The sequence below is a fragment of the Polypterus senegalus genome, chromosome 5 (assembly GCF_016835505.1).
Source record: "Polypterus senegalus isolate Bchr_013 chromosome 5, ASM1683550v1, whole genome shotgun sequence".
NCBI classification, from domain to species: domain Eukaryota; kingdom Metazoa; phylum Chordata; class Cladistia; order Polypteriformes; family Polypteridae; genus Polypterus; species Polypterus senegalus.
In genome coordinates this window covers 44648122-44666863 of record NC_053158.1, presented here as the reverse complement: position 1 = coordinate 44666863, position 18742 = coordinate 44648122, and the positions used below count along the sequence as shown (strand labels likewise).

Below are 18742 nucleotides of genomic sequence, written 5' to 3'. Positions count from 1 at the left end.
GACAACAATGGCAGATCCTTTTAAAAATAAAATCTACAACACAGTAAAATGTGCAGAAAATAAATGGGTCTGCATACTTTATGAACACACTGTGTATCATATTAGTAATGTAGATACTTTCTGCGAGAGGGCAGAATGGTGGAGCAGTGGTTGGCGCTGCTCTTTCATGTATCTCGAATCCTCATTTTAATTCCCATGTCCAGCCATTATCCATCTGCAATTTGCACATTCTCCCAGTGTTTGAGTGGGTTTTCCAAAGGTTACTCTGATATTCATCCCTCATCCCTAAGCACTAGTAAGGTTGACTGCACTTCTCACTTAACCCATACGGGTGTGAGTGGACTATGTAATGACTTTAAGCCCTGTCCAGGGCTGTTTCCTGCTTGTGCCCTGGGTTACCAGAATACATTGATGCCCCCTGTGACCATGAATGGGACGAAATGGATTTGAAAATGTTATTTTAGCTACTGATGCATTCTTTTATGTAATAAAAAAGCACTATCTTCGTACAGTGAAGACTTCTCTCTCTTTGTAAAAATGCCTAACTAAAGCAGAATCATAAACTAATTGGTGCTGCAATTTCTCAGAGAGCCTTTCTATTTAGAAGGTTAACAAAAGGGTCCAGCAAAAGAGCACTTTACCTTATTTGGGTGATATGGAGTATTCATATTTTCTCATAGCTTTTAAAATCTAAAAGAATATCTCCGCGACGACTGATTACAACAGGTCTCATCTCTAGAGCCGCTACACAGAAACATATGGCATGCCATTTATCATGAAAACCCAATATGATTGTGCATGCTGTCAGATCCTGCAGAAGATAAAGTGAGATTGCACTTCAAGCTGCCCAAAAGCAATGTCATCTTTAATCTTGTCAATATTTTACTAGTTTTGCTCCATTGTTATTGCATATTATCTGATGTCAACTTAAAGCCCCGAAAGTGCAGGAACTCTGCATACATTAATTGGTAAAATAAGAACTAGCAAAAGCCCCAGGCCCAAGGAGTAATTACATATTCCCCTGTTGTGTGTGTCTGCTAAGTAGACATAGTGACAGTGTAGTTCTTTTCCCTTGCATAAAGCTTCTGAGCAGTGGCAGTGTGTCCTAGTGAATAAAGCATTGTACAGTATTTTAAACTAAATGGCTGCAGTCCACATTGCTACTGTCTGGTTCCCAATGTGACCCTGATAAAGTCACTTAATGAACATTTTTCAAAGCTTTAAAAAACTGTTTTCTTATAGCAGTAGTGCATTTGGCATATGTTCGCCATATAAAAGGCACTAAATGAAGTACAAGCTGTTTGTTTATTTACAGGATATCTTGTCATAAATTGGTTGTGTTAATAAATGTAAATGTCTTATTCTTGGGCAGCTCAGTGGCCAGCATTCCTGCCGTGCAGCTCCAGGATACTGGGTTCAAATCCTGACCTGTTTGAGCTTCTTATCTGCATGACTTTCTTTCCACATCCTAAAGCCTTATGTGTTATGTTTATTGGGGACTTTAAATTGTATGAGCAGCACCTAGTAAGGGGATTTAAATGGCTGTTGTCAGTTTCCAGTTAGGCGCCTGTTGTGAGAGTGGGAATTGTTTTCAGCTTTGCTCATTTGATTAGTAACTTGTAAAAAACATAGGTATAGTTTTGTGTTCAGGTTTATTTTTAAGTTTCTTACCTTATTAAACTGATCAGTGGGTCACCCCTTGACTACTGTAAGTATCTACTGTCAGGAGTCCCTGCACGTGCTACCAGGCTGCTGGAAAGGATTCAAAAAGCAGCAGCATCTCTTCTGTTGAGAAGGACGAATGTCACTCTTCTCTTTGTACATCACTGTTTTTCAGAAGAATTAATGCACTGCTAATGTTTACATTCCTTCATGACTTATGATCATAAAGAAGAAGAGGTCAATGTTGGAAATTTGTATTGGGTGGGGGGATTTTGAGTGGAAGCATCTCCTTTTACATTAGAACATTAGAATATTAGTATTGCTACGAGAGCAGCTATTTAGCTCAACAAGTGCATCTATCCTATTCACCGAGATTCTCTAAAATAACTTTAAGTCATATTTGAAGGTCCCTAAAGTCCTACTGTCTACCACCTTACTTGGCAATTTATTCAATGTGTACAGTAAATCGTTCTTTGCAAGAAGACAAACGTTCTAACATTTGTAAGAAACCCACACTTAACAAGTTTCCCACTAACATCTACTCTACTACTTCCCTTCATACTGTAGATTTAAACACTTCTATCCTGTCCCTTCTTAATGTCTGTTTGCTTTAACTTAAAAGTTCAGCTCCTTAAATCTCTCCTCATACAGTACTTCATACCTCTTGGTCCTGGAATCAGCCTAGTTGCTCTTCTCTTGGACTTTTCTCTAGCACCTTGTGATCCTGTATATAACCTAACATCCTATTAGCTTTCTTGATAGCTTCTGAACACCATCTAGATATAGATACCGACAAGTCCACTATAACCCCCAGGATCTTCTCATAAAGTGTATTTTGAAGTTTCAGATCTCCCATTGTGTATTCACATCTAACATTTTACTTATTACATGTAATACCTTGCATTTAATTAGATTTCATCTGCCACTAATATACACTGTCCAAATCCCTCTAACAGTCTAGTGGATTCTATATAATCTGCTCTTGCACCTTTTTTTGGCATCATCTGCAAACTTAACCAGCTTATTAATTATATTCTTGTCCAGATTGTCTAAATACATTAAACACAGTAGCAGTCACAACACCAATCCTCAAAGTACATCACTTTTACCATCAACTCTGAAAAGGCTGTCCTCACCATAACACTTTGCTTCCTATGTTTGAGTCAATTTTGTACCCTTCTACATACCATACCCTGTATTCCCACTTCTTTTAGTTTGATTACTAACATTTCACGGGGCACCTTACCAAAAGTCTTCTGAAAATTAGGATACATTATATCATGTTCACCTCTTATTGTATGCTTCTGTTCCTCTTAGAATTCCATCATACTAGTGAAACCTAACCTTCCTCATCTGAATACATACTGAGTATTTGCTGACACTCTTCTTTTCCTTAAGAATTCTTCCAATTAATTTACCTGTGATATGTGTTAAGTTTACTGGTTTATATTTACTTGGATCAGCCAAATTACCCTTTTTATACAACAACATACCATTTTTTAGCTTCTAGTCATTAAAAAAAAAGAGTCAAGGTTTATATATGTATTTACTAACTTCCTTAAGCACTTGAGGATAAATGTTATTGGGTCCTAATGATTTAAATTAAATTTCAGCCTATTTAATCTAAGCAGCAGTTTTCCCACAATGTTCAAGTCACTGAGTATCTCCTTAGTAGACCCTGTTACTTTTGGTAGGTTATTGACTTCTTAACATGTCAATAAGCATTTGCTATTTCATTGTCTGTTTAACGTAGCTCAACCTAATCAAACCTCACACTCTTTACCTCCTATTTGACTATTCATTTACTATTAAACTATTTAAACTCTCACTTGAGCATCTTTTGCCTTTTCTGGAATATTTCTCTCCAACTGTCTTTTAGCCTTCCTAATATCCATTTTAATGCATTACTCTTATATGTCATATGATTAGCACTACAGTTTCTAGTCTTATATGCAGCTGTTTTTTTTCCTTTTTAGCTCCTTATATATCCACCTCAGAGTTTTTTGTAATTCTTACAGCTTCTAGATTTTTTAAATAATTTGTCTTGCAGTGCTCCAATCTCCACAACTGTCTCTGTACTAAAAGCGTATCCTACTTTTTCTTAATTAAGCTTTCAGCATCTGTTCAATGTATGTCCAATTAAATTAAATTTTAACTGCTTTTGTTTTAGAATATGCACTTTGCCAAAATACTTTGAAATGTATTATATTATGGTCACTAGATCGTAATAGTTCAATCACCTTTACCCAGGGCCAGCACCGCCATTAAGTTAAATTAGGCATTTGCCAATCAGATCATAATGGGGTTCTAGCCACATGGATTTGCTGCCGAACAGTCTGTTGGCGCACTAATAAGTTTGGACTGGGGCACAAAATAACCTAGCATTGGCATTGCCTTTACCCCTTCATTTCTATTCTGATTGTTACAGAATAATAAATCTAGATAGGCTTCCACCCTCGTTGGAGCTTCAATATACAGTGTTAAAAACAGTCCTTTATTACAGTATGTCTAAAAACTCCCGTTCTTGAGCTCCGCTATTTGAAAGGCTAGCTCACTTAACATTTGTGTATTTAAAATTCTACATGACTAGAATATCTCGCTCTAAACTTGCCTTTTTAATATAAAAAAGTAAAATTAAACTATTGTTTGTATTAGGAGGACCTGATCTCTACTACTCTCTAATATCCTCACTATGCTCTTGATCAGCATCTAAATGAAGAAGCCCTGTATTTAAATTATGTTTTACGTACTGTAAATGCGACTCCTCCGCCTATTCTGTTATGTCTGTCTCCTTGTGTACCTATCTATGTTACACTCCTGACCATATCCATTAATTAGTCAAGTTTTTTTATTTCTGTTATATCAAAGTGATGTACAGCTACATATAATTCCATCTAATTTATTTTATTCTTAATGCTCCTAGCATTAATTCAAATAATTTATAATGTATTATTTATTCTACTATGACGAGGATGAATGGGATTAGAAACAAGTACATTAGAGGGTCAGCTCAGGCTGGACAGTTGGGAGACAAAGTGAGAGAGGTGACATTACACTGCACTTTGTCGCCTGTGTGTGTTGCCGAGACGCAAACACCTCAAACACTTTTGCACTTGTCTTGACCCTGGTTAGTTAGAAAAACAGCAAAAACACTTCTAAAGGGAACAAAGCTGGATAAAAGATCTACATGATCTCTTTGTGGTGAACCTAAATAAAGATTTAGGAACAAACGCTGTATTTTAATCAAATTTCACACAAAGGCAAAGTGCAGCACCGCTCACTGCAGTCTACCAGTACAGAAAAGCTCCAGTAAATCTGACATATTTTGATCTATAATTGTCTTTGGGTATTGAAATGACATTTCAGATTTGGGACCACAAGACAGTGGTAAAGTTGGTGTAGTGTTAACAGCCTTAAGAATGCAATTGATCAGCAGTTTTATAAAGGCCTAAATTATTTGGGGTCCCTTCTCCCTTGACTTATTTATAATCAGACCCTTAACTGTCCATTTGTCATCATCTCCTAATTTGCTGTTTTTTGAAATGCAGATTGGTAAAGAACATCAGGGACTAAAGGCAGTAACAGAAATCCTTCAGGATATCCAGTATAAGGTAAGCTTTTGTTCTGGCTTTGTCCTTTGAGTTTAAGCAAATAAAATCTGAAATGGAAATGCTGTAACCTAGATTAAAAAAACACAGGTAACCATGGCTACTCCACTTCAGATGTTTGTGCTCGATGACAGAGTAAGGAAATGCACATAATGCAAAGACAAGCAGAACAGTGATAAGATAGAGTAATAAAGAATATGAACAAACACATAAAGCAATGCCATGTTTAATTAAGCTTACCAGTATCATCCATTTGGATAAAACTACACACATTCTCAAAGGTAAATGGGACAGATTTAAACTGCTGAAGCTGTCTGATCGTGCGGCTGTGATAGTTAAGCCTGAGCCAGTCAGCTCTGTGTCTGAAGCCACTATTATAGAAACCTAATTCATATTCAGATATCGGCGCGGATACGGTACAATTTTATGGTGCATGCAATTATATTCAGGGAAGCAGCTTTTATTTTTCATTTTAACTGAACAAGACTGAACATAAGGTTACTTTAGATTCCCCATGATTAAAAAACACATTTTGTGTTCATAATATGAGTATTTACTTAGAGGTAATACCTACACTAAAACATATTTTTTACCAAATAAAGCTACACAATTTATATCAGTTGAGAATAATACAATTACATTACTAAAATGACAAACTACTCTAACAAAATGAATGTATTATATTTGAAGACCAAAATTACTATCAATAGACAATGGCCAAACTTTTTTGAAAGCAAATAATAGAACATCCATCCATCCATTTTCCAACCTGCTATATCCTAACACAGCATCACGGGGGTCTGCTGGAGCCAATCCCAGCCAGCACAGGGAGCAAGGCAGGAAACAAATCCCAGGCAGGGTGCCAGTCCATTTCAGGGTACATCCACATACCAAGCACAAACTAGGGAGAATTTAGGATTGCCAATGCACATAACCGGCATGTCTTTGGACAGACTTTTAAAAATATAGAATTATTTTTTAATTATTTATGGAAAAACTGAGGGAAATAGAATAAAAATAAAAACATTAGCCACATATATTGCATAGACTGTCACTCTGCAAAACACAGTATGTGGTTTTCAGCCTCGCACTCAGTGCTGCTCAGACAGACTAAAACTCCTTAGCTCCTGAAATAGAACAAGCAGGTCTAAGAAATAAATGAATATGTGGCTGCAAAATATCCTTAAAAACCCCCTAATTCAGGTCAGGGTTGCTGGATTGCAGACATATTCGGGCACAGGGCAGGAATCCACATACAGTTGATCCAGAATGTATTCAGACCTCTTTAATTTCTGCACACTTCGATATGTTGTAGATTTAAATAGATACCTTTGCCATTCTTGCCCATCAACCTACACTAAATAACACATAATGACAAACTGAAAACATGCTTTCAGAAAGGTTTGCAAATTTAATAAAACTCAAAGACTGAAATTTTTCATTCACATACTGTAAGTATTCAAACGCCTTAATTCAGTATTTTGTAAAAGCCTCTTTGGCGGCAATTACAGCTTCACATCTTCTTGGTTAAGTCTCTACAAGCTTTGCACCCTGGATGTAGACAGTTTCTCATATTCTTCCTGACAAATCCTCTCAAGCTCAGTTAGATTGAATGAGAAACATCCATAAATTGCCCTCTTTTGTTCTATAGGGTTTAACTCTGGGCTTTGGCTGGGTCACTCAAGGACACTCAGAGACTTGACCCAAAGCAATATCAGCTTTGCCTTGGTTGTATGCTTTGGGTCATTATCGTGTTAAAATCTGAACAATCACCTAAACTGAGGTAGCATGCACTCAGACACAGGTTTACTTCAAGGACCTCTCTGTATTTGGCTGCATTCATCTTTCCCTAAATTCTGACTAGTTTCACTGTCCCTGCCACTGAGAAGCACCCCATCCATCTATCTGACAACCACCATGCTTCACTGTAGGGATGGTATTAGGCAGGTGATGAGCAGTGCTTGGTCTTTGCCAGACATGGTGCTTGGAGTTCTGCCCAAAGAGTTAATTTTTTTCTCATCAGACCAGATCAGAATTTTTTTCTTATGTTCTTAGTGTCCTTTAAATGACATTTGGAAAACCCTAAGCATGCTGTCATTATGCCTTTTTTTGAAGAGTGACTTCTGTCTAGCAACTCTACCATAAATGCCTAATTGGTGAAGTGCTGCTGAGATGGTTGTCCTTCCGATAGGTTCTCCCATGTCAGCATAAGAATTATGATGCTCTGTTAGAATGACCATTGGGTTCTTGGTCACCTCCATGACCACAGTCCTTCTTGCCCATTTACTCAGTTTAGGAAGAGTCCTGGTGGTCCCAAATTTCTTCCGGTTCACAAATATTGATGGCACTGTTTTCCTACGAACACTCAAAGCTTTAGTAATGGTTTTAAGCTCTTGCCTGATAGATGGTTCACTAACATTTGATCACAGAACTCTACAGAGAGTTCCCTGAACTTAATGGCTTTGGTTTTTTTTCTGACATTCAGTGTGAGTTGTGGGACTTTACGAACACATGTGTGTGCCTTTCTAAATGAAGTCCAATCAATTCAGTTTGCCACAGGTGAACTCAAATCAAGTTCCACACATCTCAGGGATAATTAAAGGAATCAGGATGGACCTGACAGCAATTTGGAGTGCCACAGTAGCGGGTTTGATTGCTTATATGAATAAGAGATTTCTGATTTTGATTTTTTTAATAAACTAGGGGGCTCCGCCTCCTGCTTGCTTCGCTAACCAACCCCCGTGCCTGCACTAAGTGCTAGCCTCTTTGTAGATATGACGCTTGCGTATGGGAAAGCAGATGTACAATTTAAACAGATTGTTATTTTCATGGGAATTGTTACATATGCATAATAGAACTAACTATTTTACATTACAGTGAGTAATTAACCATAGTAAAAATTAGTAGAACATAATAAATTGTGTGGACTATGCCCGGTAGTTTATCCTGGCCAAGTCCCCCAAACCGCCAGATGGAGCCATCCCTGCAATGTGGAGATGCCCCGAATTCCAGCAGGGCATCATGGACTTTGGAGTTTTAGTGCACAGCCCTGCTGGATAACGTCGGGGCCGCCAGGGGATGCTGCAGGGAGACACAGAGACATTGGCTTTTCCTACAGCCCGGAAGTACTTGTGCTTCCGGGCTGACAAAGAAAAAAGAGTTTTAGTTTGACCCGGAAGTGCTAGGATGTCACATGGACTGCAGGTCAAGGAGCACTTCCGGGTTGTGGATTATATAAAGGACAATGAAACACAAGAGCGTTGAGCCGAGCTGGGTGGTAGGAGGGCAACGCGTCTGGGAGCTGGAGGATTGGATTATTGATTGTGTTTATTGTGTATTTATGAATAGTGTGGAGTGGAGGGTGCTTGGTCCACGTTATTATTATAATAAAAAGAATAATTGTGGCACTTTTACCAGGTGTTTGGCGTGGTACCTGAGGGTTCAAGGGAGCGATACTGCTCCCCACTGCGACAATTGAAAGAAAATTATGTTTCATGTTGTGTTAGAGGTATTCGTTGCATTATATATTTTCATTCTGTTTGGCTTTGAAATTAACATGCAAATACTTTTTAAACTTAAACTTTTACTGTAAAACTTAAGTAAAAATAATTTTTTGAATTAACCTTTCATCAATATCGCATTGAATTTTGATTCCGTGTTTGGACTTACATCATATAACGCAACGCAACGTATAACTGCCCATGAGTGAATATCATTTCTTTCTCTCTAGTAAATGTTTGTCCACAGCAAAAGCTATTCTAATGGGAAACTGTAAACATTTTAATATGAATGGCATATCAAGATCTCCTTTGGTGTATCATGTTATCCGCCGAAGATGTACTACATTACCTTTCTTGTCGCCTGTTAAAATTTTACATGTCAGAATTTTTCGACCAATTTTAAATACAACTAAACTTGACCTATTGCATAGCCCACCACTCAGACATAAATTACGCAATAACATTATGATACATCCTTCTTTCTACAGTAATTCGGCCAGTGGAAGACTGGGTGGTGTTAACGGTTGTATATATTCTACGGGATATTGTAAGTTGATATTTTCATCTTCCACACCATCACCAACAGCTGTTTCAGCATAGTCTATTGATAAACATTTAACCAATTTGCCATGTAACCGAGCGATATTTTTGGCATCATTTCTCGGTGCTAGGATTGCCCGTGTACTCATTTCTTCTGTTGATAACCCATCGTGATGAAATTCTTCAGTAAGATTTGGACATAATTTTATCTTTTATTGGGAACTTAAAGTGGGGAAAACATAAAAAATTATAAGAGTTGAGAGTGCAGGAACTGTGTCTGACAAAAGCATTCACACAAATGAGAGGTGAGAGGACCAGGCGTGGTTGAAAAATGGTTGAGAGGAGGGTGGGACTTGAAAAATTCTCTTGGCAATAATCTTGTCTCAGGATTTTCTTTTATAATAGAGAGATATGCAAACTTCAAGTGAAACAGCTAGAGTTTCTCCAGTGTCCTTTGAGCACTGAGAATACTAATTTTGCACCTTATCCTGCTCTGGTTACACAGTAGCACAGGAAAAATTGTTAGAAGAACATCCATTTGTATTAAAACTCACACCGACATCAGTGTTTCCACACACACAGAAAATTTAACAGCAAAATTTTCTAGTACTGCTGCAGCTACAAAATCAATAATGAGAATCCAAAACCATTCCTCACTCTACGTTTAACACTTCTTGAAATTTATGCCATGAAAACTCAGTATTGACAAGGCTATTTTTATCGAATTAAGTTGTTAGAACCTTTCTATTGCCAACCGTACTTTTTTACGGTAACATTCATTACCTACTCTATGTGTTTTAGCAGACCATGTAAAGTCAATTTAAAACCATATTTTATTTAAATGTATCTAATATCTACATCTCGTTTTGGGCACTGGATAATAACATAGCCACTAACTTGATAACTAGATCTCCTAATCATTTTTCTGCACTGATTAATTAGTCAAGCTATGTATTCATTATTGTGCAGACACTCAAACCACGTAATTTATTCAACTAAATATCATGAATGTCTTCTGGACAATGAGGGAAAATTGAGGTCTCCATACAAGCAATCCCAGGGTTTTTGATAAACAGTACACTACATGATAGACTCCTTTCTCTCTTTACTATTCACAATTATTTTACTGTGGCTGTTGGCCTTCACTCTTTCTCACAGGTGGGGGTTGATATGAATTTAGTTCTGTTAAGTTTTGACTTAATTGTATGGAATGTTACATGTTTTTAATGTATTCAATAAAAAACACAAAAAGTGAGCTCTTTAGCTAAAATATTTTTTTTGGCAGGCCTCGCAGTAAGGATGCCCGGGTTCGCTTTCCGGGTCCTCCCTGCATGGAGTTTGCATGTTCTCCCCGTGTCTGTGTGGGTTTCCTCCGGGTACTCCAGTTTCCTCCCACAGACCAAAGACATGCAGGTTAGGTGCATTGGCGATTGTAAATTGTCCCTAGTATGTGCTTGGTGTGTGGGTGTCTGTCTGTCTGTGTGTGTTGTGTGTGTGTGTCCTGCGGTGGGCTGACGCCCTGCCTGGGGTTTGTTTTCTGCCTTGTGCCCTGTGTTGGCTGGGATTGGCTCCAGCAGACCCCTGTGACCCTGTAGTTAGGACATAGCGGTTGGATAATGGATGGATGGATGGATGTTTTTTGGCATATGACTGTATAAACAAAAGTTCAGTCTTCCTTAGAAAGACATGCTTAGAAGGGATGTGCATGCATTTGGCTTCAATATGTTCCCCTCATTTAAACTCCCATAATCCTTTCAGATGTAAAAATATTTCAGTTTTAACAGTTCAGAGTATTGTGAAATTGTAGCTTGAATGACATACTGTACATTTTTCCACTCTCTTACTCCATGATCTACAAGTGTTATGACCTAAACGTGGAACTTGCCTTGAAACCTGGATTCTTTTTCGGTACAATTTAATTAAATAATACTTGCAAATTATGCAGCAGGGATCTCCAGTTTCCACCACCATGTGCAGATCCTAAAGCGGGTTCACAATGTATCACGATGTAATGTGTAAAAAGAGATACCAACAACTGCTTCATAATGTGAACTTGAACTGTGGCAGGGGACCATTTCTGTTCATCTCTTTACAGTAAGCGCCTAATCTCAGTACATTTCAGTATATTATGAAGTATATTCCTCTTTTGAAAAATGTATTCCATACCGCTGCTAATTTAATGCTCTGTTTATTAGCAAACATTTGCATTTATCACTTCACAGTCAGGTACATTACCAGATAATGCAGAACATGACCCATGAACAAAGACACACAGCATACACCCACAGAAATATGTAAAGCTCTGAATGTGTACGCTCAACCATGTGCAGCAAATTTGACACTCAGGTACAATCTGCCTGAAGATGGATCTTAATGATGTTCATAATTAGTTTTTCTAGGCATAGGTAAATGTTTCTTGCTGATTAACTGGTACAATATTTATCTAAAACCTATTTAAAAGCACACTAAATAAGTGTTGTGTCTCTGATATAACATTTCAAAAGGCAATTCATTCAATCTATCAACATTTTATATTTCTCTGTGGTAGCACACTAGGAGACAAATGGAGTTTGTGTTTCCTCGCTATCTTTCAGTGGGTTTTCTCTCTGTGTGCCCTGATTTTCCTCCCACACCCCCAATGGTGAACTGGGGATTCTAAATTTGCCAGGTATCAGTAATGGTGTGTCTGTGAATGAGTGTCTCCTGCCTTGCACTCAGCATTTTATAAAACAGATTTGCAATTGATATTTTACAACATTCAATATTCTATGTTTACTTTGGTTATCCGGTTGGCCTCAAGTCTTGGCGTACTTGAGCATTCATTTTTACAGCCACATTTCTTTCTTGACACAAAAGATGGGTTGAAACCTTATTCCAACACAAGGTCATGGGGGTAATATAAAATACATTTAGGGTTTATTAAATGTTTTAATCAGTATATTTACAGTTGTATCACAAACAGCATCAGAGTAACAGAGTGCACTCATTGTCATCAAAGCACATTCACATAACATACAGAATATTAAATATAAAAAGGTAGTGGATAAATAGAATACTTTTCAGCTCTTAGTATGACAAGTGAATATTTAACGACAAAAACATTTTTGTTTTCTTGGCCAAATGTATTATGTCACCTTAGACATAGCAATAAGCCAATAGTAGTGTCTAAAAAATAAGCAACAATCAAGCCCTTATGACGTGATAAATTAGTTACTAAACCAAACTATTAAGTTATTCACTGCTGCGTGTTCAGGCTGTCTTCCAATTTGTTATTTGTTTAAGTTCATTTCTTAAGTTTGGAGGGCAAAATATATTTCAAAAATCTCTATATCTTGCATGCTATTTGTTTGTTTTTTCTGTATTTTCTTTTCAGCAACTCTCAAGCCATACTTGACCACAATTTCTTAGGCAGAGATTTATAAAAATTGGATATTTAGGGGATATTGTGACATCCCGTCAAATAAAACACACTCAGGAGCCGCTTGTCCGAGGGAGTCTTCCAAATGGCGACTGGCATTTTGCTGAATATGCCGCGATATAAATGGTGCGTTGCCGCCGCCCATTGTCTGGGTCATGGGGACACCTTCAAAATAACAAAAATAACCCGCTTTCGTCCTATATACCTCTTGCCTACTCTTTAACTGTTCGCTCCCTTCTCAACCTGATGCTCTCTTCCTTTCGCTCCAGCAACAACTACCATTTCCGACCACCACCTCCCCTTTTCTCCATGAACCGTTAATTAACCCTGATCCCTGTCACTCAGCTCTCTCTCTCGGGAGGTGCCCCAAGCCCTTACAAAAAAGTGTTCCCCCAAGACTTCACCCCAACACTGCTTCCACTCCCTACAGCCCATGCAGTGGCAAGACACGTTACAATATCATCTCATTTCATCTTTGTACAAGTTAACTGAACACAGCAAGAAATCATTAATAAGCAGGTAATGTAGCAGTAAATCATAAGGCTCATTGTGTTTTGAAGTTCTTCAATGCATGGGTATGCGACCACATTTCATCTGTAGGCAACTTCATTATAATTAAGTTTCATCATTCACAGACCAGCGGTTTAGGACCAAAAAAATCACCCAAATATTTACAAACTGCTGATAAATTGCCCATTGTGTTAAATATAGAGAAAAACTAAGAAAATACAAACAAAAGATTTAAACGAAACAAAACATCCTCATGGCCATTTAATAGAGTAAAATTAATTGACTTAAATGTTTCATCTAAAATCATTCAGTAATGTTGTCTAACTTCCATTATAGATCATCAAGTGATAATTCCAAAGGTAATACTTGTATATTTTTCAATAAGGACATGTTGCATGACAATCAGATGCAGAGCACCACAGAGAACTAGAAAAAAAAAAACAATCTAATTAAGGGCATTACTGAAAATGTCATATCCTGAAAAGAGTATTCTAAAAAATTATATTTTGAAATGTGCAAGCTGAAAAACAAAAAAATAAATAAAAGGGTGGAAAATGTAACAGATGAGAATGAAAAGTGCTGGGTATACTAGAAGAATAAGATTAGCTCACCAGTATCCTAGTGTGGATAGCAATACATTGGGTGTGACATTTAATATTAATTTTAGCATGCAGTGTGACATACTAGTTAAGGCTTTGAACTTCAGACCCTGAAGTTGTGGGTTCAAATCCTGCCACTCACACTGTGTGTCCATGAGCAAGTCACTTCTAATGTCTGTACTCCAATTAGAAAAACAAAAGAATTGGAACCAATAATATCTCAAATGTTGTACGTTGTCTTAGATAATGGCTAAAGCCAAATAATAATGCATGTAACGTGAATTTACAGTAAATTGTACAATACTGTATTCTATAAAAGGAAGGGAGAGAAATTTATATTTCTGACATAGATGGTGTCTATGATTTTGTCTTTACATTAAGTGACCTATAGGAGCGCCACTGAGTTTCAAACCCTCAAACACACCGACACCAACACATTCTTCTCCATACGCTCCTCCAGATGAGCTTTGTCTGCCGCCTCCCTAATCTGAATCCCTGAGGTGAGGCATCAGAGCCATTTTATTCCAGACCCAGGAGTACCTCTGATGTTATAGCACTACATGTTAGAAGCACTTCTGGGTCAGGCAGGTTTTCCTTTAAATAAGGTTGGTCTGTCTCTGAAGCGCACCTATGGAACCCAGCTGGGCTGTCTCACAGGATTACACTTCCCAGCCTGCTCTGCGGGTGTCCATGCAGGCACCGTAGCCCAGAAAGACTGCCATCTATTGTACTGGGGGAGCAAAAAGTCCATGCAGGTGCTCTCTTCCTGTCCTTCCATTATACTTGTCTCCCTTCCAGGTAAGAACCATTGAACCATCCTGGCCAGAAAGCCAGCCTATGCTTGGTGTCCATGACAATGGGAGAACAAAAAGGAGTTTGTCTTATTTAACTAATATTCTTTTCCCTTTTTAACATTTCATTTAAACAAGACACATATTTGGAGCCCACTTATTTCATTACAAGGTTGTAGTGTGTTCAAGTCTATCCCAGCAGCACTCTGTGGGAAGTAAAAGCCAATCTTGAATGGAATGCTGGTCTACAATGAGAGGTCACATACACATGCACATAATGCACTCTCACACACACTCATACTAGGTCAATTATTGTAAGTCAGAAAAGATTTGTTATTGTTACATTAAATAATTTTTTAACTCTGATATAGTTGTTAAAGCATCACATATGATTTTTGACACTAAATATGTTTTTTGTAATATCAATATCAAAACATGTATGTATGTCTGCTTGGACTTGGCAAGATACCATTGCTAACCTGTTGTCTCTGTTTCATTTTACTAGGGGAAGACCAAACTCATTCCATGCTTTAATCCTAACACACTGCTGCCTGGTGAGTACAATGACTTGTTGCTAACATTATAATGAAATTTGATTTTATTTCTATGGAGTTTGTAAAGTTATGTAAGAAATGTAAAGAGATGTTTGCTTGAAAGCATCAGACCATCACTAAGGCCCAATATGACACAAAACAAGGGTACCAGATTAGTCCACTCATACTTACTCATTGTCACTTAACCCACCACTGGAGAAATATGTAAAGTAATTAACTGTTACTGTTTCTGTTGTTTCCTTAATATTTCAAGAATTCATTTGCCATTTATTTCATGGTTTTTTTGTATCTTTTTAGGAGTTTGAAATTATTGAGAATTTACATTAAAGTTTTATTTTATGCTGAAGGCAGTCATTAAGTCTGATGTTATACATTATTTGAAATTGGAAAAATTGAGGATCTGTTCAAAACATTTTTTAAACCTGGCAGGATCTAACCTATAACATTTTAGGATAAACATATAAAATGAACATTAGAATAAAAATTTAATAAATGATAAAAACAAAAATTGAAAAAAAAAAAAATGTTTTTCATAGGCACTTTTGTATCACAGTCAGGATATTTGTTCTGTTTTATTGTTTTAAAATTTGTATTTTTACATACCTTTTATATAACTTCTTTTATCATGTTGTATTTGATGTTTAGGTGCTCTGAGTGTTTAAATGTGACTCAATTCCATGCACTTTGTGGGTGGAGCCCCAGGAGGCGGGGCCACCCTGATGTCACTGCTGCTGGGTCCTCCCTCCTGCCTTTATCTGGAGGCTTAAAGAAGAGACCCAGTCAGTGCATCATTGAGAGTTCTCGATGTATTGTTTTCTTTTGAAAGTCACTGGTCTGGATTTTTGCTTTTGTTATTGGATTTTGCTTGTGGATTTCATGTTAGGACTTGTTTACCTTGGATTGTACTTTATATTAAGTACATGTAAAATACTACACATTGGAAGAAATAATGTTAGATATGAGTACACATTGGGGGTCTGAAACTTGAAAGTACCCTTTATGAAAAGAATTAGGAGTTAGTGTATACTGGACTTGTCCCTATTGTTATGCACTATAGAGTTTCCAAACATGAAAATTCGAAACAGTTCCAAAAATACCCACTAGAGAAACACAGTGTGACAAAAAGACTCTTTATAAACTCAAAGATTTATTAATATGACATGGTCTGTAGCACAGAATTCTGCTTTGATGAACACAGAGGCAAAAAAGAATTGCCAACAAATGCAAAACAGGGTGAACAAAGTGCCACTATGAAATCCAAAGGATACTTGAAATACAGAATTCAAAAATCCAGTTAATAACAAAGCACAAGAAAAATCATAAAACTAAGAAATTACCCAGTCTCCCAATCACATGTAAATCTATGGGTTGCCCCCACAGGCTTAAAACAGTCCCTTGCTCTGATAAGCAGGTGGCCCTGCCTCTTGGCGAACCCTACACAAAACACAAAGAACATAACACAGGCTCAGGGGATACAGCAAATTATAAACAAAAGTAATATTAACATAAATCAAACTCTCAAAAATTAATAAAAAAAGACATAAGACAAGAATTTGAATGCCAGCCAGGGGAGGAATATAAAAACTGGGACCCGAGTGCAGCCGTGCAATGGGTGACACTTCAGCACCACACTGGAACAGTGTGAAGTTTATGTGCGGTGGCTGGAGTGCCAATCCTGCCACCAATCCCCAAGTTTCCCTGCAAATTTCAGGACCTGCTTACAGGGTTGAATGCAGATTAATGTCATGCCCAGGATGAAGCAATTGCAGGTTAAGGGCCTTGCTCAAGGGGCCAGCGAAGTAGAGTCACTTCTGGCATTTACGGGATTTGTATCAACAACCTTCCAATTGCCAGTGCTAATCCCTAACCTCAGAGTCACACACCAACAACAGTAAAACAATAGGTTAAACAAATATTACAGAAAGCTAGCAATTTTAAGGCAGATTATAATTAACAATCTGGATCTATCTTTTTGAGTGTACATGAGGGCATTAAAATCAGTTATACATTCTTATTAACATGGCTAAAATAATTAATCATAATAACTATCTAACCTGCTTAATCCAATTCCTGGTAGCAAGGAGACAGAGCCTATTCTGCTGACATTGGGCAAAAAGAAGGAACCAACCCCAGCTGGGTCAGTGCCATGCTCACATGACAGATTTAGATTTGCCAATTAATCTAATACGAATGACTTCTGGGTGTGTGAAAATGGATGGATGTACTGAGAGGAAATACAAACTCATACAGACATGGGAAGGATGTGAAAATTCTACTGGCATAACTGGGTAATGGATCTGTAAAATGGCAGTGCAAATTGCTGCAGTACCACGGCACCTTTAGAAAGGCCAATCAAGATAAAGCATTATAAGTTTTGTGTCTGACAGTTTATTTACAACGACAACAACATTTATTTATATAGCACATTTTCATACAAACAGTAGCTCAAAGTGCTTTACATAATAAAGAATAGAAAAATAAAAGACACAATAAGAAAATAAAATAATAGAATAAGAGTAAGGTCCAATGGCCAGGGTGGACAGAAAAAACAAAAAAAAAACTCCAGACGGCTGGAGAAAAAAATAAAATCTGTAGCGATTCCAGACCATTAGACTGCCCAGTCCCCTTTATTTAATTGTTGTAAACATACATAGATAGATAGATACTTTATTAATCCCAAGGGGAAATTCACATAATCCAGCAACAGTATACTGATACAAAAACAATATTAAATTAAAGAGTAATAAAAATGCATGTAAAAACAGACAATAACATTGAATAATGTTAGCATATACTCCCCCAGGTGGAACTGAACATATATCTAGTGAAAAAAAATCCCATTTATTTTAAACAGCCTGTGCTGTATGAACCGTATATACTCGCGGATAAGTTCTCCCGCAGATAAGTCGGGGCTTGATTTTAGAGTATAATTTCTCGTATTTAATAATGTCGGTCGTATAAGTCGAATGTGGAAAACTCACACTATTGATACAAGGGATTATGATATGCAAATGCTCACCAGAGAGAGTAACCACTGAGCACACTGCCTTTTTTATGTGGGTGAGGCAATGCGCTGTATCAGCATGTCCCCCTAACCTCTTTCTCTCTCTATTGTGCCTATGTGACCATACGTTAATACCCAAACTATTCTGAAGCAACGTTTGCAATGATTTGTGTTTTTTGTATCTCACACCCTCATACACCTTTATCATAAGAGCATCCTTTATCTACGATGGAGCGTTTGATCAGAAGAAAATATGAAGTTGGTTTTAATTTCAATGTCGTTGAAGTGGCGAAAGAAACTGGTAGCTGTGCTACTGCAACAAAATTCGATGTGTCTGCGAAACTGATACGAGATTGGAGGAGGCAGGAAGATATAAAAAAAAATTAAGTGTCGTATTTTTGAATAGGCGTATAAGTTGGGGTCTGATTTTATGATCGATTTTTCAGATTTCAAGACCCAGCTTATACATGAGTATATACGGTATTCTTCTTCATGGATTATGCACTTTAAAATATTCAAATATTTCTCTTTGTTAAATATAACAAATATGGCAGAC

At 37.3% G+C, this 18742-nt stretch overlaps 1 protein-coding gene across 1 annotated transcript in view; it reads left to right on the top strand.

Moving 5' to 3' along the window:
• Nucleotides 1-18742, top strand: part of ca8 (carbonic anhydrase VIII) — a 170890-nt gene that overhangs the window by 106537 nt on the left and 45611 nt on the right. Inside the window, exons 5-6 of the mRNA XM_039754564.1 lie at nt 5211-5273; nt 15134-15182. Coding sequence (XP_039610498.1) covers nt 5211-5273; nt 15134-15182 — 112 coding nt within the window. The remainder of the gene's footprint in view (nt 1-5210; nt 5274-15133; nt 15183-18742) is intronic.